Here is a 26,757-nt window from a genome sequence, read left to right on the forward strand (position 1 = left end):
GCTCCCTCTCTCGCTCCCTCTCCTCTCTCTCTTGCTCCCTCTCTCCTCTCCCTCTCTCTCTCTCTTGCTCCCTCTCTCCTCTCTCTCGCTCCCTCTCTCCTCTCTCCCTCTCTCCTCTCTCTCTTCTCTCCTCTCTCTCTCTTGCTCCCTCTCTCCTCTCTCTCTCGCTCCCTCTCTCCTCTCTTGCTCCCTCTCTCCTCTCTCTCTCTTGCTCCCTCTCTCCTCTCTCTCTCTTGCTCCCCCTCTCTCGCTCCCTCTCTCCTCTCTCTCTCTTGCTCCCTCTCTCCTCTCTCTCTCTCTCGCTCCCTCTCTCCTCTCTCTCTCGCTCCCTCTCTCCTCTCTCTCTTGCTCCCTCTCTCCTCTCTCTCTTGCTCCCTCTCTCCTCTCTCTCTCTCGCTCCCTCTCTCCTCTCTCTCCCTCTCTCTCTCCTCTCTCTCTCTTCTCTCCCTCTCTCCTCTCTCTCTCTTGCTCCCTCTCTCCTCTCTCTCTCTCTCTCTTCTCTCCCTCTCTCTCTCTCTTGCTCCCTCTCTCCTCTCTCTCTTGCTCCCTCTCTCCTCTCTCTCTTGCTCCCTCTCTCCTCTCTCTCTTGCTCCCTCTCTCCTCTCTCTCTCTCGCTCCCTCTCTCTTCTCTCCCTCTCTCCTCTCTCTCTCTTCTCTCCCTCTCTCCTCTCTCTCTCTTGCTCCCTCTCTCCTCTCTCTCTCTCTCTCTTCTCTCCCTCTCTCTCTCTTGCTCCCTCTCTCCTCTCTCTCTCGCTCCCTCTCTCCTCTCTCTCTCGCTCCCTCTCTCCTCTCTCTCTCGCTCCCTCTCTCCTCTCTCTCTCTCGCTCCCTCTCTCCTCTCTCTCTCGCTCCCTCTCTCCTTTCACTCTCTCCCTCCTCTCTCCCTCTCCCTCTCCTTCCCTCTCTCCTCCCTCTCTCTCTCCCTCCCTCTCTCCTCTCTCCCTCTCTCCTCTCTCTCTCTTCTCTCCCTCTCTCCTCTCTCTCTCTTGCTCCCTCTCTCCTCTCTCTCTTGCTCCCTCTCTCCTCTCTCTCTCTTGCTCCCCCTCTCTCTCGCTCCCTCTCTCCTCTCTCTCTCGCTCCCTCTCTCCTCTCTCTCTCGCTCCCTCTCTCCTCTCTCTCTCGCTCCCTCTCTCCTCTCTCTCCCTCTCCTCTCTCTCTCTTCTCTCCCTCTCTCCTCTCTCTCTCTTCTCTCCCTCTCTCCTCTCTCTCTCTTGCTCCCTCTCTCCTCTCTCTCTTCTCTCCCTCTCTCTCTCTCTTGCTCCCTCTCTCCTCTCTCTCTCGCTCCCTCTCTCCTCTCTCTCTTGCTCCCTCTCTCCTCTCTCTCTTGCTCCCTCTCTCCTCTCTCTCTCTCGCTCCCTCTCTCCTCTCTCTCTCTTCTCTCCCTCTCTCCTCTCTCTCTCTTCTCTCCCTCTCTCCTCTCTCTCTCTTGCTCCCTCTCTCCTCTCTCTCTCTCTCTCTTCTCTCCCTCTCTCTCTCCTCTCTCTCTCGCTCCCTCTCTCCTCTCTCTCTCGCTCCCTCTCTCCTCTCTCTCTCGCTCCCTCTCTCCTCTCTCTCCCTCTCCTCTCTCTCTCTTCTCTCCCTCTCTCCTCTCTCTCTCTTCTCTCCCTCTCTCCTCTCTCTCTCTTGCTCCCTCTCTCCTCTCTCTCTTCTCTCCCTCTCTCTCTCTCTTGCTCCCTCTCTCCTCTCTCTCTCGCTCCCTCTCTCCTCTCTCTCTTGCTCCCTCTCTCCTCTCTCTCTTGCTCCCTCTCTCCTCTCTCTCTCTCGCTCCCTCTCTCCTCTCTCTCTCTTCTCTCCCTCTCTCCTCTCTCTCTCTTCTCTCCCTCTCTCCTCTCTCTCTCTTGCTCCCTCTCTCCTCTCTCTCTCTCTCTCTTCTCTCCCTCTCTCTCTCCTCTCTCTCTCTCGCTCCCTCTCTCCCTCCCCTCTCCCTCTCTCCTTTCACTCTCTCCCTCCTCTCTCCCTCTCCCTCCCTCTCTCCTCCCTCTCTCTCTCCTCTCTCCCTCCCTCCTCTCTCTCTCTCCTTCTCTCTCTCCTCTCTCCCTCTCTCTCTCGGGAAACGAGTAAGTCAGAGGGAGCGACGGCCAGGAGAGAGCCCGAGGTGGGCCGCGCGGTGCCGGGTCTCCCCACCGCAACCGCGAAGTCTCAGCAACAAGCGGACGCCCGCCGCCGCCGCCAAAGAGGAGATAAGTGAGAGCGGAGGAGCCGCACCGCGCTCCCCACGCTGCGACCCCACGACAAAATGGGAAGCACCGCCGGGGCCAGCCCGCGCCCCCCCAGCCCGCGCCCCCCAGCCCCCGACCCCAGCCCGCGCCCCCCGCCCGAGCCCCCCAGCCCGAGCCCGGCTCGCCAAACTAGGCCAATCCCCGCAGTCGCGCTCGGCCCCTCGGGGCCACCGTCCGCGCCGGGACTTCCGGCTTGCCCGACTACGCGTGGCGTCACTGCGCAGGGGGTGGGCGGGTCCGAGAGAAGTTCGCGGCGCTCATTGGTGGAGCCAGGCCGAGGAAAGGGCGTGACGTCAGGACGCCGCGGCGGAGACGTCGCAGCCCTAGGAAGACATCCGGCAGCCGGGACGCCAGCCGCCGCGCCGCTGCGGAAATACCCTTGAGGCCCTGCCGACCAGTCCCGGGCGAGCGGCCGAAGTGAGTACTGCGCGCGGGAGGGTGGCAGGCGGTCAGGTGGGGGTGGCGCCCGCCTTTGGCTCCCGGGCTCGCAGGCTTCGCGGCCTGGGCCATCGAAGCCCCAACGGACGCGGAGCGCGAGCGTCGCCTGGGTGTGGCGCCGGCGGCCACTGCGCCTGCGCGGGGCTTCGGGGGAGCAGCTCGCGCCTGCGCAGTCCGTGCTCCCGCCCCCCCCCCCCCCGTGGAATCCCTGGGCCCCCCGGGCGCCCCTTCCCGGATTTCCCTTTGATCCGGCGGTTCCGCCGTGCGACGGTGTTGCCCCGGCGACACGCGGGCTGCATTCGGGCGCCTTTCCTCGGGGCCACTGATGCCCTCAGGGCCTGCTCGCCCGCCCGGGACAACGGGGCCTCTGGAGCCTCTGGAGCTCCCGCCTCGCCCCAGGCAGGTCGCCGGGCCTCCCCCCCAAATCCCCTCACTCCAGACCCGGGATCCCGTCACTCCTGACCCGGGATCCCCTCACCCTGACCCGGGACCCCGAACTCCTGACCCGGGACCCCCGCCCATCACTCCAGACCCGGGATCCCCTCACTCCTGACCTGGGATCCCCTCACTCCTGACCCGGGATCCCCTCACTCCTGACCCGGGATCCCCTCACTCCTGACCCGGGATCCCCTCACTCCTGACCCGGGACCCCCTCACCCTGACCCGGGATCCCCTCACTCCTGACCCGGGACCCCCTCCAGACCCGGGACCCCTCACTCCTGACCCGGGACCCCCTCACTCCTGACCCGGGACCCCCTCACTCCTGACCCGGGACCCCCTCACTCCTGACCCGGGACCCCCTCACTCCTGACCCGGGACCCCCTCACTCCGGACCCGGGATCCCCTCACCCTGACCCGGGACCCCCTCACTCCTGACCCGGGATCCCCTCACTCCAGACCCGGGATCCCCTCACCCTGACCCGGGACCCCCTCACTCCAGACTCGGGATCCCGTCACTCCTGACCCGGGATCCCCTCACCCTGACCCGGGACCCCTCACTCCTGACCCGGGACCCCTCACTCCTGACCCGGGACCCCTCACTCCTGACCCGGGATCCCCTCACTCCTGACCCGGGATCCCCTCACTCCTGACCCGGGATCCCCTCACTCCTGACCCGGGACCCCCTCACTCCTGACCCGGGACCCCGTCCAGACCCGGGACCCCTCACTCCTGACCCGGGACCCCCTCACTCCTGACCCGGGACCCCCTCACTCCTGACCCGGGACCCCTCACTCCTGACCCGGGATCCCCTCACTCCTGACCCGGGATCCCCTCACTCCTGACCCGGGATCCCCTCACTCCTGACCCGGGACCCCCTCACTCCTGACCCGGGACCCCCTCCAGACCCGGGACCCCTCACTCCTGACCCGGGACCCCCTCACTCCTGACCCGGGACCCCCTCACTCCGGACCCGGGATCCCCTCACCCTGACCCGGGACCCCCTCACTCCTGACCCGGGATCCCCTCACTCCAGACCCGGGATCCCCTCACCCTGACCCGGGACCCCCTCACTCCAGACTCGGGATCCCCTCACTCCTGACCCGGGATCCCCTCACCCTGACCCGGGACCCCTCACTCCTGACCCGGGACCCCTCACTCCTGACCCGGGATCCCCTCACTCCTGACCCGGGATCCCCTCACTCCTGACCCGGGACCCCTCACTCCTGACCCGGGACCCCTCACTCCTGACCCGGGACCCCCTCACTCCTGACCCGGGACCCCTCACTCCTGACCCGGGACCCCCTCACTCCTGACCCGGGATCCCCTCACCCTGACCCGGGACCCCTCACTCCTGACCCGGGACCCCCGCTCATCACTCCTGACCCGGGACCCCCTCACTCCTGACCCGGGATCCCCTCACCCTGACCCGGGATCCCCTCACTCCTGACCCGGGATCCCCTCACCCTGACCCGGGACCCCTCACTCCTGACCCGGGACCCCTCACTCCTGACCCGGGATCCCCTCACTCCTGACCCGGGATCCCCTCACTCCTGACCCGGGATCCCCTCACTCCTGACCCGGGATCCCCTCACTCCTGACCCGGGATCCCCTCACTCCTGACCCGGTACCCCATCACTCCTGACCCGGGATCCCCTCACTCCTGACCCGGGATCCCCTCACTCCTGACCCGGGATCCCCTCACTCCTGACCCGGGATCCCCTCACCCTGACCCGGGATCCCGTCACTCCTGACCCGGGAGCCCGTCACTCCTGACCCGGGATCCCCTCACCCTGACCCGGGACCCCTCACTCCTGACCCGGGATCCCCTCACTCCTGACCCGGGACCCCCTCACTCCTGACCCGGGATCCCCTCACTCCTGACCCGGGACCCCTCACTCCTGACCCGGGATCCCCTCACTCCAGACCCGGGATCCCTCACTCTTGACCCGGGATCCCCTTACTCCTGACCCGGGACCCCTCACTCCTGACCCGGGACCCCTCACTTCTCACCCGGGACCCCTCACTCTTGACCCAGGACCCCTCACTCCTGATCTGGGATCCCTCACTCCTGACCCGGGACCTCTCACTCCAGACCCGGGATCCCCTCACTCTTGACCTGGGACCCCTCACTCCTGACCTGGGATCCCTCACTCCTGACCCGGGACCCCGAACTCCAGACCCGGAACCCCGAAATCCTGACCCGGGACCACCGCCCATCACTCCTGACCTGGGACCCTTCACTCCTGACCCGGGACCCCGAACTCCTGACCCGGGATCCCCGAACTCCTGACCCGGGACCCCGAACTCCTGACCCGGGATCCCCGAACTCCTGACCCGGGACCCCTCACTCCAGACCCGGGATCCCTCACTCTTGACCCGGGACCCCTCACTCCTGACCCGGGACCCCCGCCCATCACTCCAGACCCGGGATCCCCTCACTTCTGACCCGGGACCCCCGCCCATCACTCCAGACCTGGGATCCCCTCACTCCTGACCCGGGACCCCCGCCCATCACTCCTGACCCGGGACCCCTCACTCCTGACCCGGGACCCCTCACTTCTGACCCGGGACCCCAGCCCCTCACTCCTGACCCGGAACCCCCTCACTCCAGACCCGGAACCCCCTCACTCCTGACCCGGGATCCCCTCACTCCTGACCCGGGACCCCCGCCCATCACTCCTCACCCAGGACCCCCGCTCCTCACTCCTGACCCGGGACCCCGAACTCCAGACCCGGGACCCCCACTCCTGACCCGGGATCCCCTCACTCCTGACCCGGGAGCCCAAACTCCTGACCCGGGATCCTCTCACCCTGACCCGGGACCCCCTCACTCCAGACCCGGGATCCCGTCACTCCTGACCCGGGATCCCCTCACCCTGACCCGTGACCCCGAACTCCTGACCCGGGATCCCCTCACCCTGACCCGGGACCACTCACTCCTGACCCGGGATCCCCTAACCCTGACCCGGGACCCCGAACTCTAGACCCGGGATCCTCTCACTCCAAACCTGGGATCCCCTCACTCTTGACCCGGGACCCCTCACTCCTGACCTGGGATCCCTCACTCCTGACCCGGGACCCCTCACTCCAGACCCGTGATCCCCTCACTCTTGACCTGGGACCCCTCACTCCTGACCCGGGACCCCGAACTCCAGACCCGGGACCCCGAACTCCTGACCCGGGACCACCGCCTATCACTCCTGACCTGGGACCCCTCACTCCTGACCCAGGATCCCCTCACTCCTGACCCGGGATCCCCGAACTCCTGACCCGGGACCCCGAACTCCTGACCCGGGACCCCGAACTCTTGACCCGGGACCCCCGCCCATCACTCCAGACCCGGGACCCCTCACTTCTGACCCGGGACCCCAGCCCCTCACTCCAGACCCGGAACCCCCTTACTCCAGACCCGGAACCCCCTCACTCCTGACCCGGGACCCCCGCCCATCACTCCTCACCCAGGACCCCCGCTTCTCACTCCTGACCCGGGACCCCGAACTCCTGACCCGGGACCCCTGCCCATCACTCCTCACCCAGGACCCCCGCTCCTCACTCCTGACCCGGGGCCCCGAACTCCAGACCCGGGACCCCGAACTCCTGACCCGGGATCCCCGAACTCCTGACCCGGGACCACCGCCCATCACTCCTGACCTGGGATCCCTCACTCCTGACCCGGGATCCCCGAACTCCTGACCCGGGACCACCGCCCATCACTCCTGACCTGGGATCCCTCACTCCTGACCCGGGATCCCCTCACTCCTGACCTGGGATCCCCTCACTCCTCACCCGGGACCCCTCACTCCTCACCCGGGACCCCTCACTCCTCACCCGGGACCCCCCACTCCTGACCCTTGCCCCCTCACACTGCTGACCTGGCTCCCCCCACTCTTGCCCCCTGCCCCCTCACACTCCTGCCCCCCAGGTCCCTCTTCTCTGAGGCTTCTGGTCTCTCCAGGTTTCTAGGAATCCTGGGGGTGGGGGTCTGCTCTGGACCTGAGGGGCCTTCTGAAGAGCCTCTTCTCCTTCCTCCCTCTCCTTTCCCTCCCTTCCTTCCTCCTCTTCTCCCCAGAGCCCTGCTCTGCTCTGACTGATGGTGGTGGTGCTAGGGATTGAACCTGGGGCTCAGAGCCTCAGGCAGGAGAGTCTCTTTGTAAAACCCCCGAGCTGTGTCCCCAGCCCCAGACGTTTCACTCGTTCTAGTTAATGATACGTACACACAGGCGCACACGGCCCTGCTCAGCTCTGGCTGATGGCGGTGCTGGGGACTGAACCTGGGACCTCAGACCCAGCGGCTGCCTCCCCGCCCCTGGAGGCTCTAAAAGCCCTGTCTCGGGCACCTTGAGCTTCTCACAGCAGAGAGTTTCCTCTCTCCTCCCACTGCAAAGCCTGTTCCCGGCTTGCACTGGGCTAGAACCCAGGGCTCCAGGCCTGCAGGTCCCACGCCATGCCTGCGCTGCTGGGCTTCCTTCCAGTCTTCACGCCCTCAGAGCCCCCAGATGGTGCGGACGGAGCCCCTTCCTGTGCCCTGGCCGTGGCTGGGGGTCCCGGCTCTATCTGTCTGGGGGCTTCTTCTCCTTGTGCTGTCAGATCCTGGGCTTTGCTTTGGGGGAGTTTATTCAGGCAGCTCTAGTTTTCAAATCCTTCGCTTTTAAAAAAGTATTTGATTTGTTTGTTGGGTAGAGATAAAAACTGACGGGGGTGAGGAGGGGGAGACACCTGCAACCCTGCTCGCAAAGCTTTCCCTTTGCAGGTGGGAACCAGGGGCTTGAACCTGGATCCTTGAACATTGCAATATCTGTACACCACCACCTGGGCCCTTAGATTCTTTTGTTTTTGTTTGTTTGTTTTGTTTTTACTAGAATTTACTCAATAATGAGATAGGAGGAGAGGGAAAGAACCAGACATGACAGGAATTGAGCAGTAGCGCAGTGGGTTAAGCACAGGTGGCGCAAAGCACAAGGACCGGCAGAAGGATCCCGGTTCCAGCCCCCAGCTCCCCACCTGCAGGGGAGTCACTTCACAGGCGGTGAAGCAGGTCTGCAGGTGTCTGTCTTTCTCTCCTTTGTCTCCCCCTACTCTCTCCATTTCTCTGTTCTCTCCAACAATGACGACATATGTAACAACAAGACAAGGGCAACAAAAGAGAATAAACATTAAAAAAAAAAAAAAAAGAACCAGACATCACTCTGGTATATGTGTTGGCAGGGATTGAATTTGGAGCTTCATGCTTGAGAATCCAGGATTCTACCCACTGCACCACCTCCTGGACCACAGGACCCCAGTTTGTTAACTTTCTATCAAGAGACAAGGGTTTTGTTTGTTTGTTTGTTTTTGCCTTTGCCCACACCCGAGGTTGGCTGCGCCTTTTGGAAGGCTGTTAACAGGAGCAGCAGGCCACCGCTCTGGCACACGTTGCCTGGGGTTGAACTCGGGCTCTGCCCCTGAGCTCTGCTCCACGGCCTCCACCCCAGCGGCTCCTCTCAGGCTCTGCTGGTCCGTAGTCTCCAGGTCCTCCTCCTCCTCCTCCTCCTCCTCCTCCTCCTCAGCTGCTGCGCTTCTGTTCCACTCTGAGTCTCCCTAACCAACCAACTCTCTCTCTCTCAAAACAGCAAGAAAGCACTCTGGCTCCCGAGGTCCACCCTTTACACCCCAAGGTCCATATGGCGGCCAACGTGGGGGACCAGCGAAGCTCAGAATGGTCAGTGGAGTTGGGGGGTTACTCTGGGTGACCTCACACTGGGTGGAAGTGATGTCACAGTCCCCGGGGCCTGGGTGAGGGGGGCCTTTTGCATAAAAGGGTGTGTTCCCTTGTGACCTGAAGGTCAAATCTCTGAACCTTCAGGTAACACAGCACCTGTGTGTTTCCCAAAGCGGGGCGAGCCATTCAGCAGCTGACTAGGCAGTCACCTCTGATGCTCGGCACCCGGCTTTTGCCGTAACTGTAGTCAGCCCCTACTTCTTCCTGAAGCAACGTGGTGATCGTCTGTCTGGTGGGTGGCGGAGGACAGAATTCATTCACTAGTGAAGTGTGTAGACCCTGGCTGCTGGAAATGTTTCGTTCTGTTGACTTGTCTCCAGCCCCTATGTAGCAGGCGCCTGGGACAGCACCTTCTGGAGCTAGTCTGCCCCCAGCCCCCAGGACTGAGGCCGAGGCTGTTATCGGCGTGTCCTGGACTAGGAAAGCTGGGCCCAGGCCCTGGCATGTGCGTGCCCGCGTCCGGTGGGGAGACCCGACCGCCTCACTGTCCCCTCCCTGCAGGTCCTCTCAGTACAGCATGGTGGCCGGCGCAGGCCGGGAGAACGGCATGGAGACGCCCATGCACGAGAACCCGGAGTGGGAGAAGGCCCGCCAGGCGCTGGCCAGCATCAGCAAGGCGGGGGCCGCCGGCAGCTCCGCCAAGGCCAGCAGCAACGGGCCCGCGGCCGGTGCTCAGGTAAGTCCCCGCATGGGCCGGGCAGGGAGTGGTGCGGCTCTCACCCCCGGAAACCTAACCTGCAGAGGGAGCCTGAGGGTGGAGGAGCCGGGGAAGAGCCTTCGTGGGGCCCGGGCCCCAATGTGACGTGCATGGCTTCTCCACAGTACGTGTCGCAGGCAGAGGCGTCGGCTCTGCAGCAGCAGCAGTACTACCAGTGGTACCAGCAGTACAACTACGCCTACCCCTACGGCTACTACTACCCCATGGTGAGCGCCGGTCCCGGGGAGCGGGGTCCCCGAGCTCCCCGGCTGTGTCCCCACGCCCACCCCCATGGTCATATCCATCTGCCGGTTGTCGCCCGCCCTGCACGTCAGGGAGCCCCCCTCTGCTTAGCTGCTGAGCTTGCTCAGAGTCGCCGTCCGCCACACTGCTATCTTCACACATTCTGAGTGCTGGGTTCCCCTCAGCACTTGCCTGTGTCTGAGCTCCTCAGAGCAAGGGCAGTTCTCTTTCTATCGGGGAAAGGGCACTGTGAACGTTGAGAGGGGAGCTAGGGCAGGTAGAACCAGACCAATTTTTCCTTTTTAATAAATTTTCATTACTTATCTATTTATTGGATAGAGATAGCCAGGAATGAAGAGGGAAGTGGGGGCTAGAGAGGCAGAGAGACACCTGCAGCCCTGCTTCACCACTCGGGAAGCTTTCCCCCTGCAGGTGGGGACCAGGGACTCAAACCTGGGTCCTTGTGCATTGTAACGTGCGCTCAAGCAGGTGCACTGCCACCCAGCCCCTCAGACCGATTTTTATTCACATTTCACAATCCTTTCTGCTGTCAAGAGGTTGGTTCGTTGAAGTGGGGGAGTCTGAGAGTAAGACCCGTGGAGCCCCTTGGGCTGTCCTGTGGGTGGCAGAGGCGGGAGACCAGGTTGGGCCTGCCCCTCAGTCGCTTCCTGTGCCTGTGACAGAGCATGTACCAGAGCTACGGCTCCCCCTCCCAGTACGGCATGGCCTCCCAGTATGGCTCAGCCACCCCCCAGCAGCCAGCGGCACCCCAGCACCAAGGGACTCTGACGCAGGTAACAGCCTAGCTCCCGGCGTGGTGAGGTGGGGAATGGTGTCTGGGCGGGCTAGCAGCAGGGGCACCCTGATCACTGGCCTTGTTCTCCAGTCAGGAAAGGGGTCTGAGAACGAGGAGGGCAAAGTGTAGCTTTTTTTTTTTCCCCAGATCTGTTGAGTTTTTTTTTTGTTTTTTTTTTTTGCCTCCAGGGTTACTGCTGGGGCTCAGTGCCTGCACTCCAGATTCACTGCTCCCGGAGGCTGCTTTTTCCCTTTTGTTGCCCTTGTTTATTGTTATTATTATTGCTGTCATTGTGGGATAGGTCAGAGAGAAATGGAGGGGAGGAAGAGAAAGACACCTATAGACCGGCTTCACCACTTGTGAAGTGACCCCACCCTGCAGGTGGGGGAGCCGGGGTCTTGAACCGGGATCCCTATGCTGGTCCTTGCTCTGTGTGCACTTAACCCACTGCACTACCGCCCAGACCCCTTGTTTTGCTTTTTAAGCAGGGCAGTGCTCAGCTCTGGCTTATGGTCATGCCTCGGGCAGGAAATTCTGTTGTGCTGTTTCCTTTTGAGAGAGATGAGAACGCCACTCAGTTTGGGGATAAGGGAGTATTGGGGGTGCAGGCATACAGGACCTGTGCTCCTGACCAGGCCAGAGCTAGTTTTCAGGGCCTGGGGTTGGGTGGTCATGGGAGTGACTGGTAGTGCCCGCCTGTCTTCTTTACTGCTCCCCCAGCACTCCCCCCCCCCCAGGGCACGCAGGCACACAGCTGGTGGCTGCATGATGTCACCGTGCCAGGTGGGCATCTCCTCTCTGCTGGGGTAGTGGCAGGCCGCCTGACCTCGTTTCAGCCAGCTCTGCCCTTGGGCTAGGTCATCTCCATTCTATGGTTCCGGAACATATCTGTGATCCCAAGTTTGTGTCATTAGTGCCATTGGGTTGTGGGCCCATGGGAAGTTGTGGTCTCCTGGCCCGTCTGGGTGGGTAAAGTGTGTGGTTAGTGAGAGTGTGGACAATACCTCCCAGGGTTCAGAGGTCAGTGGTGTAGGTCAGGCCGTGTTGGGTAGGTCCACCCTCACCACCTCCTACCTCCTCCACAGCCCCCCGTCCCCGGCATGGATGACAGCCTGGCCTACCAGGCCTCCCCTCAGCAGCTGCCAGCTGCCCAGCCCCCTCAGCCTTCCAACCCCCCGCATGGGGCCCTGGCCCTGAGCAGCGGCCCCCAGCCCGGGACGACGCCAGCCACGCAGCACAGCCAGCCGGGGCCGGGCCCCAGCCAGGCCTATGGGCCACACGCCTACACGGAGCCCGTCAAGCCCAAGAAGGGCCAGCAGCTGTGGGGCCGCATGAAGCGTGAGTGGGGCGGGGGTGGGCACTGGGGTGCACGCTCCTCTCCTCTCTGACGGTGAGCGACCTGGTGCTGGGTGGAGTCCCCGAACCCGCGGGTGGGCCACGGTGGCCCCTGACCCCACTCCTGCCTCCTTATAGCGGCACCCGGGACAGGTGGTCTCAAGTTCAACATCCAGAAGCGGCCCTTTGCTGTCACCAACGCTAACTTCAGCCCCACTCCGGAGGGCCAGCACAGCAGCTTCGGACCCCAGCCCACCCCCGAGAAGGCCCAGAACCACAGGTAACGGGAGCCTCTGCTCGGCTGCTGGGGAGCTGGTGGTGTGGGTGTGGGCGTGGGTGTGGGCGTGGGCGTGGGCGTGTGCGTGTGCGTGTGCTGAGTTCGGTCTGCTCCCGCAGGGCCAGCCTGTCTGGGAAGCCGGATGACTGGCCGCAGGACATGAAGGAGTATGTGGAACGCTGCTTCACGGCCTGCGAGTCTGAGGAGGACAAGGACCGCACGGAGAAGCTGCTCAAGGAGGTGCTGCAGGCCCGGCTCCAGGACGGCTCCGCCTACACCATCGACTGGAGCCGGGAGCCACTGCCGGGGTGAGTGGCCGGCCGCCGAGGGGCGGCCTTCTGGCAGCCGGACCGCAGACCCCATCGCAGAGCACACGGGCCCACGAGGGCTGGGGGCGGGTGGGTGGGAAGGCGGACCCCGCCGGGTGGGCAGGGGAGGCTGGAGCGCTCTGTGAGGAGAGCTTTCCTGGCTCGCCCCTCCCCCTGCCCTGTGTGTGTGTGTGTGTGTGTGTGTGTATGCGTGTGCGTGCGCGCGTGCGGGCCGGCTGCTCCTGGTAAGTCCCCGTGCCTGGGGCGGTTGGCAGGTGTCGGGGACTGGGGCTCGGGGTTGGTGATGCCCTCCCTGCTATATCCTCAGGCTGACTCGGGAGCCTGTGGCTGAGAGCCCCAAGAAGAAGCGGTGGGAGGCCCCTAGCAGCCTTCACCCTCCCAGGGGGGCAGGCTCAGCGACCAGGGGCGGGGGTGCCCAGTCCCAGCGAGGGACTCCAGGGGCTGGGGGTGCTGGCCGAGCCCGGGGCAGCAGCTTCGCCAAGTTTGGCAACCGCAATGTCTTCATGAAGGACAGCAGCTCCTCCTCCAGCACGGACTCCCGCTCCCGCTCCTCCTCCCGGTCCCCGACTCGCCACTTCCGCCGAAGGTGCTGGTGAGGGCTGCGCTCGTGAGGGCGGCGGCTGGGGGGCCTGGGGGTTCAGGCCTCACCTGCTGCTTGTCCCCCACAGTGACTCCCACTCAGACTCTGACGGTTCCCACTCGGGGAACGAGTGTCATCCTGTGGGCCGCAGGAACCCGCCTCCCAAGGGCCGGGGGGGCCGGGGGGCCCACATGGACCGGGGCCGAGGCCGCGCGCAGCGTGGGAAGAGGTGAGGCGGGCCGGCCGGGCTGCGGGGCAGGGTGGGGCAAGGCTGGGGGAGCCGAGGGTCACCGCCTGGCCCCCCGCCCCGCAGGCATGACATAGCTCCCACCAAGCGCCGCAAGAAGATGAGCATGCTGGAGTGCGAGGACCCCCAGCGCGAGCTCAAGAAGCAGAAGCGTGTGGCGCGCTTCCAGCACGGACACTCCCGCCGCCTGCGCCTCGAGCCCCTGGTGCTGCAGGTGGGCGGCCTGGACGTCGGCAGCGCTGACCCCGACTGGCAGGAGCTGCAGATCGTGGGCACCTGCCCCGACATCACCAAGCACTACCTGCGGCTCACCTGCGCCCCCGACCCGTCCACCGTGCGCCCAGTGGCGGTGAGTGTCGTCGGCGGGGGGGGGGGGGGGGGACGGGACGGGACTGGGAGGCGGCGGCTGGCCCTGTGTTGTGGCTTCTGGCCCCGGTGGCTGCCGCTGAGTCTGCTTGGCTGACCCCTAGGTCCTGAAGAAGTCTCTGTGCATGGTCAAGTCTCACTGGAAGGAGAAGCAGGACTATGCCTTTGCCTGCGAGCAGATGAAGTCCATCCGGCAGGACCTGACGGTGAGCGGGGCAGAGTGCCCACCCTTGCCCTGCCCGGGGTGGGGGGGTGCCCCGTTCCTGCCCTGACCTCTCCCGCCACACAGGTGCAAGGCGTCCGGACGGAGTTCACGGTGGAGGTGTACGAGACCCACGCCCGCATCGCCTTGGAGAAGGTGGGTTGCCAGCGGGTGGGACCCCGAGGCCCCCACCGCATACTTCCCCCTTGCCCTTACCTCCTTGTGCGTTGCCTCCAGGGTGACCACGAAGAGTTCAACCAGTGCCAGACGCAGCTCAAGTCGCTGTATGCCGAGAACCTGCCGGGCAACGTGGGCGAGTTCACTGCCTACCGGATCCTGTACTACATCTTCACCAAGAACTCGGGGGGTGAGCGGCCCGTCCCTGTCCGGGGCAGAGGGGTGGGCGGGCTGGTGGTGCACCCCGGGGATCCCTTGACCTGCCGCCCCACTCAGACATCACCACGGAGCTGGCCTACCTCACGCGGGAGCTGAAGGCAGACCCCTGTGTGGCCCACGCCTTGGCACTCAGGGCAGCCTGGGCTCTGGGCAACTACCACCGCTTCTTCCGGCTCTACTGCCACGCGCCCTGCATGTCTGGCTACCTCGTGGACAAGTTTGCAGACCGGGAGCGCAGGGCCGCCCTCAAGGCCATGATCAAAACGTACGTGCAGCTGAGCCCCTCCCTGCCGCCCCTGCGCACTTGGCTGATGGGGGCTGCTCCAGCCTGTCCCTCCCTCCACTGTCCCCTTCCCCGTCCCCTCCCCGTGGCTCTCGCACCTACACACTCCCCCTCTGACACAGTCCGCTCTGCTCTGGGCCCCCCTTGCTCTTCTCTCCCAGCAGCCTTCACTCAGTTCTATCCTGACTCTGCCTCCATGGTGAAGGCCCTGGTGTCTGTTTCTCAAATCCTGGGTTGCCTGGGTCTCTGTCTCACTTTTCATATTTTCTATCACTGTCTTCCTACTCTGGACAAACTAGAAAAGACGGTCCTGCTCTTGGGACAGAACTCACCCCCTTGAGTTCCGCTGAGAGTAAGAAGTGCTGGGGGCGAGGGGGGGGGTGCAGGCCAGCCTGGTGGTGCTTGTGGGCACCTGCCAGGGGGTGGGGCGCCAGGGTCAGTCCCAGACTGCGCTTCTGGGGCAGGGGTGATGTGACATCAGGAGACAGAAGGCTAGGCCCTAGGTGCTCTGGCAGTGTTTAGGGAGGCTGGAGTGATGGGTCAGTACCAGCCTCCCTGAGGCTGAGGGGTCTGAGGGCTGTTGACTGCCCCAGGGTTCCACAGTCACAGTCCCTCCTGAGGGCCAGGGGGCCAGAGGCGAGCCTGCTGGGCACACAGCAGCAGAGGGCCTGTGGGCTGCCCTCACCCTCCCCTTGGGGTGGTCCCCAGCTCATCTTGTCCCCCAGTCAGCGGTGATAAAGGCGACTGTCACGGTGGCCTCGCTCCTGGCGTCACAGCCAGTGACAAGCATGTTCCCTGCACTTGATGAGTGCTCAGTACCCTATTGGGACTGGGAGTTGTGGTCCTCACCATGTGACAGCTATAGCTGGTGGCACCCTGGGGTATCCGGGGCACCGTGACCCCCACAGGGATAGTGAGAAACAAGTCCCAGAGTAGGGGTCAGCCCTGCTTGCCCCAGACCCCCTGCCCACCGAATCCTGAGGTCTGCTCAGGCCTCGGGCCAGTGGAGGAGCCGGCCGGCCCCTCTTGTCCCCTCACCTTCCCCCACACAGGTAAGTGAGGGCGAGGGGGCACAGCCAGGGGTGCCGCCGCCGCCGCCTCCCCTGCCCTGAGGGAGGGCCGGGTGGGCCAGCAGGAGCCTTGCTGAGGAGACACTGGGTGCCCGAATGGGGTGCCCACTTCCCGTTGGTGGGTCCCCCCACTGCCCGCTGCCCCCCTCATCGCTCTCTCCTCTTGTTTCCTAGCTTCCGCCCTGTGCTGCCCGTCTCCTTCCTGCAGGCCGAGCTGGCCTTCGAGGGCGAGGCCGCCTGCCGGGCCTTCCTCGAGCCCCTGGGCCTGGCCTACTCGGGCCCGGACAACGCCAGCATCGACTGCCGCCTCAGCCTGGCGCAGCTGTCAGCCTTCTGAGCACCAGCAACGGGGGCGGGCGGGGCGGGGCTGGGCCGGGCCTCTTCGTTTTGAGCCATGGACTTGGGTGTAAATTAATTGGCAGGGAGTGGGCTCCAGGAGGAGATGCCACCCCTGCCCCCCGTTTTCCCACCGGGGAGCCTGTACAGAGATTTTTCTACGTTTTTATTTTTGCCTGGAGGGTGGGCCGGGAGGCGGGCGGGGCAGCAGGGGCACTGTCCGCTGGCACCTCACTAATGCTGTCTCAGTGTTTTCTCTCTCTCTCTCTCGAGCTCGTACTCCGGCACCCGCCCGGCATGCTGGCCTGTCCCAAGCTGGGGGGCCAGTGGAAGAGGACCGGCCGCAGCACTGCACCCGCACAGGCGGCACCACCAGCACGTCCCCGCCGCCTGCCTCAACAGAGACTCTTGTTGCCAGCCCTCTGGGGCCTCCACCTTGGGGTGAGGGGAGCCGCCTAGAGACTGTGCCCTGCCTGGGGCCCCTGCCTCAGAAGCCCGAAGCCCAGACCCTCGCCGCCACCCAGCGCCGAGGACTCCAGAGGCCAGCGCGGGACCTCGCGGCCGGCCGGCTCGTCTACACTTGTACTAAGTTGTCTCGTGTCCCTCCTCCCTCCCCCCAATGTCTCTTCCAGTTCTCCCCTTCCTTCCCTCTCCTCCTGCCCCCCTCCTCCCTCGGTTCAGCACAGGTAAAGCCGTTTCCCTCCCTTCCTCTCGCCTCCATGCGTCACAGCTCACGTCATGTTTCCTTTTCTGTGTGTGTCTTTATTTCAGTTATTTTTTTCTTCCTCCTCCCCTTTTCTTTTGGCCCTCCCTCCCTCTTCGCCATGTAACTGGAGGGTTGTGCAATCAGTTTGCAAACAGCTGGACTGTCAGGCTGCTTTTTTCCAGATGTTTCTCTTCTGCCCCTCCCCGCCTCCCCCCTTCTTTCCTTCATCCTTTCCTTGGAGCACTGAGCACCGTTTGAGAGAAACCAGATTAAAGAGAGAGAGAGAGAGAGAGAGCACACTGTCAGCTCTTCTTGAGGCCACTTGGGCTGCGGAGCCCAGCCGTGCGTCTCTGGGGTCGTCACTGCAGGGGGACCTCGGCCAGGGGCTGGTCGCTGCGTCCCGCGCTGCCCACGCGGCACAGCCAGAGCTGCTCCAGGGGCTGGCAGCCCAGCTCCTGCCCGGGCGCAGAGGGCTCTGGGAGGTACGGAGCCCCCTGGAGGCCGGAGCCCCTGAGCCAGGCTGCCCGGGGCGGGGGCGGGGGCGGGGGCGGGGGCGGGGGCGGGGTGCACAGAGCCCTGCGGGCCCAGCAGCACCACCTTCTGGAAGCTCAGCTTGGCGGGCAGCTGCAGGCCCGGGGCGGCCAGCTCTCCCTTCAGCGCGGCCATGGCCGCCGCCGCCGCCTCCCCAGGCCCGGCCAGCCGCAGCAGGGCCAGGGTCAGGGTCAGGTGCAGGGCCGGACAGGCGGGTGAGGCTCGCCGCAGCTCCTGCTGGGCTCTGGCCACCCCCGCCGCAGCCCGCGCTCGGTCACCATGAGCGCCAGGAAGGGCGTGGGGCGGGGCTGGCGAGGGGCGGCGGCGCCTCCCCGTCCTCCCCGTCCTCGGGTGCGGCAGCCGGCCGGCCTCCGCCCTCTCCTCCGGGCGCGGCCCCGCCGTCGTGTCCGTGTCCGGCGCGGTCCACCCCTGCTCCGGGCGCGCTCCCGCGCCCGGCCTCGCCCTCCGCCAGCGCGTCGAGGATGGTGGGCCCGCGGGCGGCCGAGCCCGAGCCGAAGACCAGGTCGGTGCGCGACGCGCGCTCCCAGACCAGGCGGCCGCGGTGGCGGAAGAAGCGCAGGCGGTGCTGCGGGACGGCCAGCACCCCGGGCCCGAGCGCCGCCAGCGGCGCGTCCCAGCAGAAGGCCGTGAAGGGCTCCTCGCGCAGGCCCGCGAAGCGGTCGGCGTAGCCCACCGTGAAGTCGGCGGGGTCCAGCCGCGGGTCCCAGCGGATGCGCCGCACCACGTCGGCGGCCGTGCGCAGCGGCGGCTTCTTGGCGCCGGGCTCGGGCTCGGGCTCCGCCTCGCGGGCAGCCGGCGCGGACGCCCCGGGGTGCGGCAGGCGGCAGCGGGCGCCGAAGCGGCAGCGGCCTTCCAGAAAGAAGCGGCAGGCGGCCGGCGGTGCGGGCTGCTCCGCCGCCTCCATGGCCCCGAGCTCTCCTCCTCCCCGGGACGCGCCCTGTCTGCGGCCCCGCCCGCCCGCCCGCAGCGACCCTCCCTCGGCGGACTGTTGTGTCAGCACCGCCCGCCCCCGACACATCCCCGCGGGGCGGGGCCCGAGGCTCCAGGTGACACGCCTGGCTCTTAAAGGCACAGTGACCAGACACAAGGGGGCAGGCGGGCAGTTTATGTGCGGTGAGGGGGGCTACAGCGGCCCCTGGCGGGGCACGGGGCGCTCGCGGGGGGCGGGGCGGCGGGCGTCCCCTGGCGGCCCGCGTCCATGACGCCCAGCACGGCGTCCAGCATGGAAGGGCCCAGGTCCAGGTGGAAGGACAGCAGCGGGTCGGCCGGCGGGGGCTGCGGGGCGGCGGGCGGAGGCCGGGCGGGCGCACCGGGCTCGGGGGGCGGGCCCCCGCCGTGGCGGCTCAGGAACGACGTGTCCCCGAAGGCGTCGCCGCCGCGCCCCACGTGCAGCGTGTGTCGGAAGTCCCCGAGCGGCGCCGAGATGGACAGCGCGCCGCGCTCCGGCCGCTTCCTGGGGGTCGCGGGGCCCAGCTGCTTCAGCACCGGCATCTGCGGGCAGGAGGGGTCGGGCTCAGGGGCACGTCCACCCCGGGGGTCCCATCCTCCTCCCGGGGGGCGGTCACAACCTCGACCCCCTGAGCCCCCACCCCTGTCCCTCACCTCCAGCTGCGCACACCCACAGCTGAGAAGCAGGCTCCCAGCAGCCAGCCGCGGGGTCAGGCTGAGTCTCACCTGGGTCTGCCCCTGCCCCTGCCCCTGCCTGCCACCCCGCCGTGCACCCAGCAGGCCCCCAGACTTGGCGGGAAAGCCAGCTGGTCACAGAGGGTCAGCCTCCTCCGACTGTGGCCCTCAGGGGCTGTCCTGGGCCCACTGCTGGACAGCGGCCTGGGAACGTGGAGGTGCCTGCCCACTCTCGCAGCGGGCGTGCGTGTCAGTCTCTCTCAGCTGGCCGTGTCCCGATAGCTGTGCTGTCTGGGGAAGCTGCACGAAGAGCAAACGCGGGGTGTGTGTGAGCCGGGCGGACCTAATGGCAACCTAATGGCAACGGAAGCAACGCCAAGCCCTGCCCGCGTCCTGGAAGCCGCCTGCTTCTGTGGAACTTCTGGGAGGGCCCCTGGTGACCTTGCACCTTTGCTTTAACTGTCGCCGAGATAACAGTGCAGCCCCCTTCCGGTCTCAGGGCAGGCCCCTCCCGGTGCCAGCTGTGAGCTGGACTGAGTTTCCCGAGGCCTGTTTCCTGCCCTGTCACATGGAGTCACTCCCTTCCTTGCCCAGGGGCAGAGTGCAGGACATGCCCCACCAGATGCTCCAAGATCCACCCTCAGCACTGCTTGTGCTGGGCTGATGCTGGGGGTAGGGGGCTCATAAAATAAGTGAATGAGCCTTCGAAAGAAGAATGAAAAACTCAGGCACAGAGAGCTGCGTTTGTAAGCACATCAGCCAGTTGGAAGCGTCCCCAAACCATCACCGTCGTCCGCAAAAGCAGGCTTGCTCAAACCACAGCCACCTGCTCTCTTCTCTACACTGGGGCATATCACGGAGCAAAATCTAAGTCCAGAGGAGGTCAGGTGCAGCTCACCCCAGACGCCCTGCGCCAGGGGCGGGCCTGGGCCAGAACTGCAGCAGGAGCTCAGGCCCTCGCAACTCAAGGCCCTGGGGTCTGCAGGCTCCAGCCCCCCCACTCCCGCTGTGTTGGGGACTCCCGTGTGCTTGTCCCCTGCTCCTGGGCCAGGTGTTTGTTGCCACTTCCTCCTTTTCCATTTTCTTTCAGAGAAAGAGCGAAACTGAAACACACGGAGAGACACCCCAGTGAGTGCGAGCCGTCGGTGGAGCTTCCTCAGTGCCAGGATGCCCCACGCGGTGCCGGGATCAAACTCAAAGCCTCCTGATAGGTGTGCGGCCTATCAGAAGAGCCATCTTCCAGCCCTGCGGGCTGACTTGTATATAAACAGCTGTTATGTTCTATATTAAAGGAAAACTCAGTGGGAGGGAAGTCAGTAGTGCAGGACTCACAGGCCGGAGGCTCCTGGATCACCCCGTTGAGTGGGTCTGCTCTGCCTCCTGCCACTCCCACCCCATGCATATGGAACTAAGGAGCCTTGGATAGGGAAAACAGAACAGTTACTACACAAAAGATTTTCACGCCTGAGGCTCTGAGGTCCCAGGTCCAAGCCCCAGCACCACCATCAGCCATGGAGCAGTGTACTGGTTAAAATTAGTAAATAAAGAGCCTTTTTTTTTTTTTTTTTTTTTTCATGGAGAGTCCAGGGGCTGGGCTTTCATAGGTCGCCAGGTAGGGCGCATGTCTTGCCACATGTGCAGCTCACATGTCACAGCACTGGGGGAAGCCACAGCACGTGCGTTCAGGACAGAGGCCACCACCCTGCTTCACCTCCACAGCACCCAACTCCCCGGGGTCATGCGAGCCTCGGTTGGACCCAGAGACAGGACCTGGGTGCAGAGGGCTGCCTGGAGTGGCTGTTGGGTCCTGTCCTCTCCCTGCCCAGGCGCCTGTCCCCTGATCTTTCCACCCCTTTCTGGGAAGACCAGTCTCCACCTACCCCCTGCCCTGCTTCTTGGACTCTTCTGCCATCAGCCTAGATGAGGAGATAGGAGCCCATCTGCAACCTGGCCTCCAGCGAAACGAGGCTGACGGCATGCCAGCATCCAGACACTTTCAGCTCTAGCCTGTTTCCTCATTTTCAAATGCTGATTCACTGACTACGAGACAGAACTTCACACAGAGAGAAATGCCAGAGCAGCATTCCAGCAGCCACGGGGAGCAAACCCAGAGCTTCCGGCACTCAGATCCAGTGCAGGCCAACCCAAACCAGCCACTTTTACCCTTTCTTTTCTTCTTTTTATTTATTTATTTATTCCCTTTTTGTTGCCCTTGTTATAGTTATTATTGCTGTTGTTGTTGGATAGGACAGAGAGAAATGGAGAGAGGAGGGGAAGACAGAGGGGGAGAGAAAGACAGACACCTGCAGACCTGCTTCACCGCCTGTGAAGCGACTCCCCTGCAGGTGGGGAGCCGGGGGCTCGAACCGGGATCCTTATGCCGGTCCTTGGTCCTTGCGCTTTGTACCACCTGAGCTTAACGCACTGCGCTACACCTGACTCCCCCTTTCTTTTCTTCTTTTGCAGCTTCACTGGAGCCTTGAGTGTGGGCTACCTCACAATGCTGTTCTGGGCTTTTCAAATAGAGGGAGGGTCAGAAAAGCCCCCCCCCCCCCCCCGGTGTAGCATGGGGCCATTGGTACCCAGGCAGTACACGTGCAGGCCCTCTACAGAGGAACTCTCTCTCCGGTTCCCTGACTTAAAAAAAAAAAAATACATTTTATTTATTTTGGATAGAGACAGAGAGGTGTTAAGAAAGGAGGGAGGGAGGGAGAGAGAGAGAGAGCAGTACCTGCAACACTGAGTCACCACTTCTGAAGCCTCCCCCTGCAGGTGGGGAGCAGGGTCTTGAACCCAGGTCCTTACACTGTAATGTGTGCGCTTAACCAGGTACCACACCACCCGGCCCCTGTTGTTTTTACGACTGGCCTCGCAGATCAGTGTCATAGTTGTGGCTATGCCTCTGCTCCCACTCTGCAGTGAGTTCTAGGCGCTGAGCGAGACCCCAGCAGGCCAGCTGCTCACTGCTGTGTGTCTAGGCGCTGAGCGAGACCCCAGCAGGCCAGCTGCTCACTGCTGTGTGTCTAGGCGCTGAGCGAGACCCCAGCAGGCCAGCTGCTCACTGCTGTGTGTCCTGGGGCAAGTCATTTGACACTCCTGGCCTCATTCTCTCATCTGGAGGATGGAGCTCTGATGTTGGCACAGGTGGGTTTTTTTTGCCAGTACAGGTGAGCCGCTAGCTGGACACTGTACCCAGCCCACAACAAAGGCCCCACAATGCTCTGCAGGGGGGGCCACCCTCCCATGTCCCCAAGGCCACACTCAGCCTGTGAGAATCACCATGGGCAGAGTCATCAGGCACCTGTCCCATGCCAGCCTTGTGCCACCTCCCCACAACCCCAGCCCTGTCATCCTGCCACACTTGGTGACACAGGCTGGCTCCCCTTTCTCTTTTTCCTTTTTTTTTTTTTTGCCTCCACAGTTATCTCTGGGGTTTGGTGCTGGCACTATGAATCCACTGCTCCTGACAACCATTTTTTTCCATTTTATTGGATAGAAGAGAGAAATTGAGGGGAGGGGGATAGAGAGCAAGAGAGAGACACCTGCAGACCTGCTTCATCACTTGTGAAGGGTCCCCCCTGCATCTGGGGAGTCGGGGCTCAAACCCGGATCCTTGTGCAGTCCTCCACCTAGCACAAAGTGTGCTCACCCCAGTGCACCACCACCAGGCCCTCTCCCTCTCTCTCCTCTCTCCCCACAGTGCTGCTCAGCTGCAGCTGTGAGCTAAAGATGCGGCCTCCTATGGCTGCTGTGGTTACTGACTCACTATCTCCAAACTCCTTGACCATCTCACCCTCCCTTCTTTTTCAGTCTCTTAATTTCAGATAGAATTAGGGAGGGAGACCCTACAGCACTGCTCCTCTATCTTGGGCTCCCCCTCTCACCTGGTGTTGGGGCTCAAGCCTCCAGTGTGGTGGGGCTGGGCTGGACCGCAGACCAGGCACCCCCCCAGATGAGCGCCTCCCCTCTCCCCTTTCAGCAGAGCCATGGAGGACAGCCTTGAGGCCTGAGCCTCCCAAGCCAAGCAGGGCCCTGAGTGGCCTCCAGACAGGCTGGTGCTCCCACCCCTGGGTGGGTGGGGGTGTGGGGCTGCACTGACCACTCGGACCGTCCACCCGTTCATTCGAGGGAAAGCAGAGCTCAGAGTCCCTGTTTGCTGGTCCTGCCTGGGGTGGGGGGCTGGCATTTCATCTCCCAAGTGATGAAACGGGGTTCACAAACACCGCATGAAGGCCTGGTGGCTGAGCCACAGGAAGGTGCGGCCAGACAGAGGGACTCAGAGCCCCCAGCGGAGCTCACACGCCCTCTGCACCCCCCCATGCGGGGGCGTCTCTGTCCTCCAGGGAGGTGGGAAGGGGGTCAGTCTTTGCGGTTCTGTGGAAGATTGTTGACCGGTTTCCCGCTCTTTTGTTCCCACTCGCGGCCAAGCGGGCTGGGGTGGGTGGGGGGCTGTGAAGACCCCGCGCTGCCCAGGGCTCCGCGGCCACCGGACGCTCCTGGGGGCTCTGCCCCTGACACCCCCCGCCCCCCGCGCTGGGAGCCGCTGCAGAGCTCACGTCACCCCAGGGGGCTCAGACAGAGGGACCTTGTTTGGGACTGAGGAAACCCCCCCCCCCCCCCCCCCCCGCCCCGCGCGGCTGGCAGGCTTGGGGATCCCGCCCCCCTCACCACCTCCCCCTCCAGTTGGGATGCGGCCCAACTGGTTCCCGAAGCTCAGGAAGAGGCGGGGAAGGGGCCACCCCGGCCCAGGGATCCCCACCCCCGGCCCCCGCCCCTGGCCCCGCGCGGCCGCGACCACGTGGCCATCTGTCTGTCCCGCATCTTTCCCGCGCGACCCGCCGCCCAACCCCACCTTGTGGTCTCGCCGAGTTGGGACCCGGACCCCCTCTTCGGGCTGGGGGCCGCGCCTTCTTCTTCCTCGGCCGGGTGGAACCTCACCTGGCAAGGAAGAGTCCAGTGGGCCTGGAGGGTCCCGGGTGCCGCCGCCGCGGGCCACCCCGCTACCTGTTGCAGGAGGCCCGGCAGCCCCGCTCTCCCTCCTTCGGACTGGGGGGTCGGCGGCTCCCCACCCACCCAAGGGGCCCCTCCTTCACACCCAGGGGCCCCCCAGCCCCTCCACCCTCAAACCCAGGGGTCCCCCATCCTCCCCATCCCCAGAACGGGGGACCCAGCCCCTCCTGCCCCACACTCCGGGGTCCCCCAGCCGTTCCTCCCCCAGACCCCGGAGCCCCCCCCCCCAGCCCCTGCTCCACCAGATTCCTGGGTTCCTCCTCCCCCAGACTCAGGGGTCTCCCACCCTCCTCCCCCAGCCCCCAGAGTCCCTCAGCCCCTTCACCCCAAACTCCGGGGTCTCCCACTCTCCACCCCAAACTCCGGGGTCCCCCAGCCCCTTCACCCCAGACTCCGGGGTCTCCCACCCCCTCCTCCCCCAGACTCCGGGGTCCCCCAGCCCCTCCTCCCCAGGCTCCGGGGTCCCCTACCCCCTCCTCCCCCAGACTCCGGGGTCCCCCAGCCCCTTCACCCCAGACTCCGGGGTCTCCCAGCCCCTCGTCCCCCAGACTCCGGGGTCCCCCAGCCCCTTCACCCCAGGCTCCGGGGTCTCCCAATCTCCACCCCAGACTCCGGGATCCCCCAGCCCCCTCACCCCAGACTCCGGGGTCTCCCACCCCCTCTTCCCCGAGACTCCGGGGTCCCCCAGCCCCTTCACCCCAGACTCCGGGGTCTCCCACCCCCTCGTCTCCCAGACTCCGGGGTCCCCCAGCCCCTTCACCTCAGACTCCGGGGTCCCCCAGCCCCTCCTCCCCAGGCTCCGGGGTCTCCCACTCTCCACCCCAGACTCCGGGGTCCCCCAGCCCCTTCACCCCAGGCTCCGGGGTCTCCCACCCCCTCCTCCCCCAGACTCCGGGGTCCCCCAGCCCCTCCTCCCCCAGGCCCCGGGTTCTGCTCCTGCTCCCTCACACCCAGCGCCCAGGCCCTCCTTACCAGCTCAGGGCCCAAGCGCTAGCCCCTCCCGGGGGCCATGGTGGAGCCCAGTCCCAGGGCAGAGAAGCTGCCAGCGCATGGCCCTTGCGGCCCTCTGCGCCCTCAGAGTTTCCCTCAGGCGCTGGAGGGCTGAGAACGGCGGGCCCGGGGGGCCGGGGGGCCGGGGGCCGGGGGCCGGGCGGGGGCGGGAGGGCGGGCGCACCCCAGCCGGCCCCGCCCCCGGCCCAGGGTGGAATTTCCTGAAGCCCAGGGAGTCTGGCTGCTGGGAAGAGTAATTTCTTCCAGATTGCAGCTGGGGGGGTGGGGGGTGGGGAGAACGAGAGTGAGTTCTCCCCCAGCTCTGTGTAGAAAGGCCGCCCTGGGTACAGGGGACGGACAGTCAGACCGGGGTGCCCCCCCTCAGCTGTGGGTGCAGGGCTGGGGGCAGGGGGACAGGCAGGAGCCGTGCTCAGCTGCAGGTGGGCCTGGGCGGGGGGAGGGGGTTCAGCAAGGCCGGTGGGGAGAAGGAGCCTGGAAGCACCAGACTGCAGGGCTGAGCTCCCCTGTCTGATGCTCTAAATGAAATGGCTCTACAAACACTAATTCTGGCAGTGCAGCTGCCCAGAGCTGGGAAGGAGGAAGAAGAGCGGAGTACATGGAGGTGCTGGGCTGGGCTGGGGTCTGGGCGGGTCCAGGATCTGAGCTGGGCTGGGATCTAGTCTGGGCCTGGCTGGGCTGGGGTCTGGGCCAGGGTCTGGGTGGGTCCAGGATCTCCAGGATCTGAGCTGGGCTGGGATCTAGTCTGGGCCTGGCTGGGCTGGGGTCTGGGCCAGGGTCTGGGCGGGTCCAGGATCCCCAGGATCTGAGCTGGGCTGGGATCTAGTCTGGGCCTGGCTGGGCTGGGGTCTGGGCCGGGGTCTGGGCGGGTCCAGGGTCCCCAGGATCTGAGCTGGGCTGGGATCTAGTCTGGGCCTGGCTGGGCTGGGGTCTGGGCCGGGGTCTGGGCTCGGGTCTGGGTGGGTCCAGGATCTCCAGGATCTGAGCTGGGCTGGGATCTAGTCTGGGCCTGGCTGGGCTGGGGTCTGGGCTCAGGTTTTGGTAGGGGCAGGAAGGTGCCCCAACAGATGGTGTAGGGATACGTGGTGAAGAGGGCACCTTTTTAAATAATAAAGAATGAATTTTAAAATTACTGAAATAAAAAGAAAATTCTTCATCGATTGTCATAAAGAGAAAACTTTGGCATAAGGTGGTGCCAGGGATTGAACCTGCAGACTCTGGGCATCAGGCATGCAAGTTGGTACTCTAACATGCTGAGTTTTCTCTCTGGCTCAAAACACACACACACACACACACACACACACACACACACACACACAGTGTTGGGAGACAGCATAATGGTTCTGCAAAAAAAAAAAAAAATCCTTCAGGCCTGAGACTGTGGTTCCAGGTTCAATTCCCAGCACCACCATCAGCCAGAGCTGAGCAGGGCTCTGGTCTCTTTCTCCATTTCTTTCCCCCCAGTTTTGTTTGTTTGTTTGTTCTTACCAGAACCCTGCTCAAACTCTGGCTGATGTTGGTGTGGGAGATTGGAACCTTAGACATGGGAATCTTTTTGCATATCCACTATGCTATCTACTCCCACTTGTTTCTTTGTCTCTGTATTCCTCTCGTCAAATATAGATCAATAAATGATTTTAAAAGATATTACATATTTTCAAAAGATATATATTTTGATAGTAACTAATGTGTATTACAGTAGCAGCTACCCCATGCAGCGTGCCTCCCTGCTACACACCTTGTGTGTGTGTGTGCGTGCGTGCACGCGCATGTGCGTGTGTCTGCACGTGTATGCTGCATGGCAAGTGTGTATACTGACAGGAAGTGTGTGGTCAACTTGTAATGA

General features: G+C 64.2%; 3 protein-coding genes across 4 annotated transcripts; 1 reads left to right on the plus strand and 2 right to left on the minus strand.

Moving 5' to 3' along the window:
• Nucleotides 1-2,540: 2,540 nt before the first annotated feature.
• Nucleotides 2,541-17,006, plus strand: LENG8 (leukocyte receptor cluster member 8). 2 transcript variants are annotated; one of them, XM_016194988.2, is made up of 15 exons: nucleotides 2,541-2,635; nucleotides 8,707-8,795; nucleotides 9,357-9,531; nucleotides 9,678-9,779; nucleotides 10,479-10,589; nucleotides 11,677-11,929; nucleotides 12,065-12,206; nucleotides 12,323-12,511; nucleotides 12,840-13,118; nucleotides 13,201-13,341; nucleotides 13,426-13,708; nucleotides 13,830-13,931; nucleotides 14,015-14,083; nucleotides 14,165-14,294; nucleotides 14,381-15,992. In XM_016194988.2, the coding sequence occupies exons 2-15, from the start codon at nucleotides 8,758-8,760 to the stop codon at nucleotides 14,944-14,946; spliced, it is 2,580 nt and encodes an 859-aa protein (XP_016050474.1). In that variant the 5' UTR covers nucleotides 2,541-2,635; nucleotides 8,707-8,757; the 3' UTR covers nucleotides 14,947-15,992. The 2 variants fall into 2 exon arrangements, with proteins under 2 accessions (XP_016050474.1, XP_016050473.1); XM_016194987.2 differs by lacking the exon at nucleotides 2,541-2,635 and having other exon boundaries at nucleotides 14,381-14,588; nucleotides 15,851-17,006.
• Nucleotides 17,007-17,069: 63 nt separating this feature from the next.
• Nucleotides 17,070-18,174, minus strand: LENG9 (leukocyte receptor cluster member 9). Its single transcript, XM_060184716.1, is given in 4 exon segments — nucleotides 17,070-17,299; nucleotides 17,301-17,503; nucleotides 17,506-17,674; nucleotides 17,677-18,174. Coding segments are annotated over 4 exon segments (1,092 nt in total). The 3' UTR covers nucleotides 17,070-17,077.
• Nucleotides 18,175-18,360: 186 nt separating this feature from the next.
• CDC42EP5 (CDC42 effector protein 5) lies at nucleotides 18,361-25,033 on the minus strand. The gene is made up of 3 exons (XM_060184715.1): nucleotides 24,876-25,033; nucleotides 23,746-23,831; nucleotides 18,361-18,761 (listed from the first exon to the last, which is right to left on the minus strand). Exon 3 carries the CDS (start codon nucleotides 18,759-18,761, stop codon nucleotides 18,375-18,377), a length of 387 nt encoding a protein of 128 aa, XP_060040698.1. The 5' UTR covers nucleotides 23,746-23,831; nucleotides 24,876-25,033; the 3' UTR covers nucleotides 18,361-18,374.
• Between the last annotated feature and the right edge of the window lie 1,724 nt (nucleotides 25,034-26,757).

The sequence above is a fragment of the Erinaceus europaeus genome, unplaced genomic scaffold (genome assembly GCF_950295315.1).
Source record: "Erinaceus europaeus unplaced genomic scaffold, mEriEur2.1 scaffold_928, whole genome shotgun sequence".
NCBI lineage: Eukaryota > Metazoa > Chordata > Mammalia > Eulipotyphla > Erinaceidae > Erinaceus > Erinaceus europaeus.

What these genes read in the sequence shown, in the direction of transcription:
- LENG8 (XM_016194988.2), top strand. Translation starts at nt 8,758, where the DNA reads ATGGCGGCCAACGTGGGGGACCAGCGAAGCTCAGAATG. An exon ending in GACCAGCGAAGCTCAGAATG is followed by an intron (nt 8,796 to 9,356) that starts GTCAGTGGAGTT and finishes CCCTCCCTGCAG; the next exon opens with GTCCTCTCAGTACAGCATGG. An exon ending in CCCGCATCGCCTTGGAGAAG is followed by an intron (nt 14,084 to 14,164) that starts GTGGGTTGCCAG and finishes CGTTGCCTCCAG; the next exon opens with GGTGACCACGAAGAGTTCAA.
- CDC42EP5 (XM_060184715.1), bottom strand. Translation starts at nt 18,761, where the DNA reads ATGCCGGTGCTGAAGCAGCTGGGCCCCGCGACCCCCAGGAAGCGGCCG.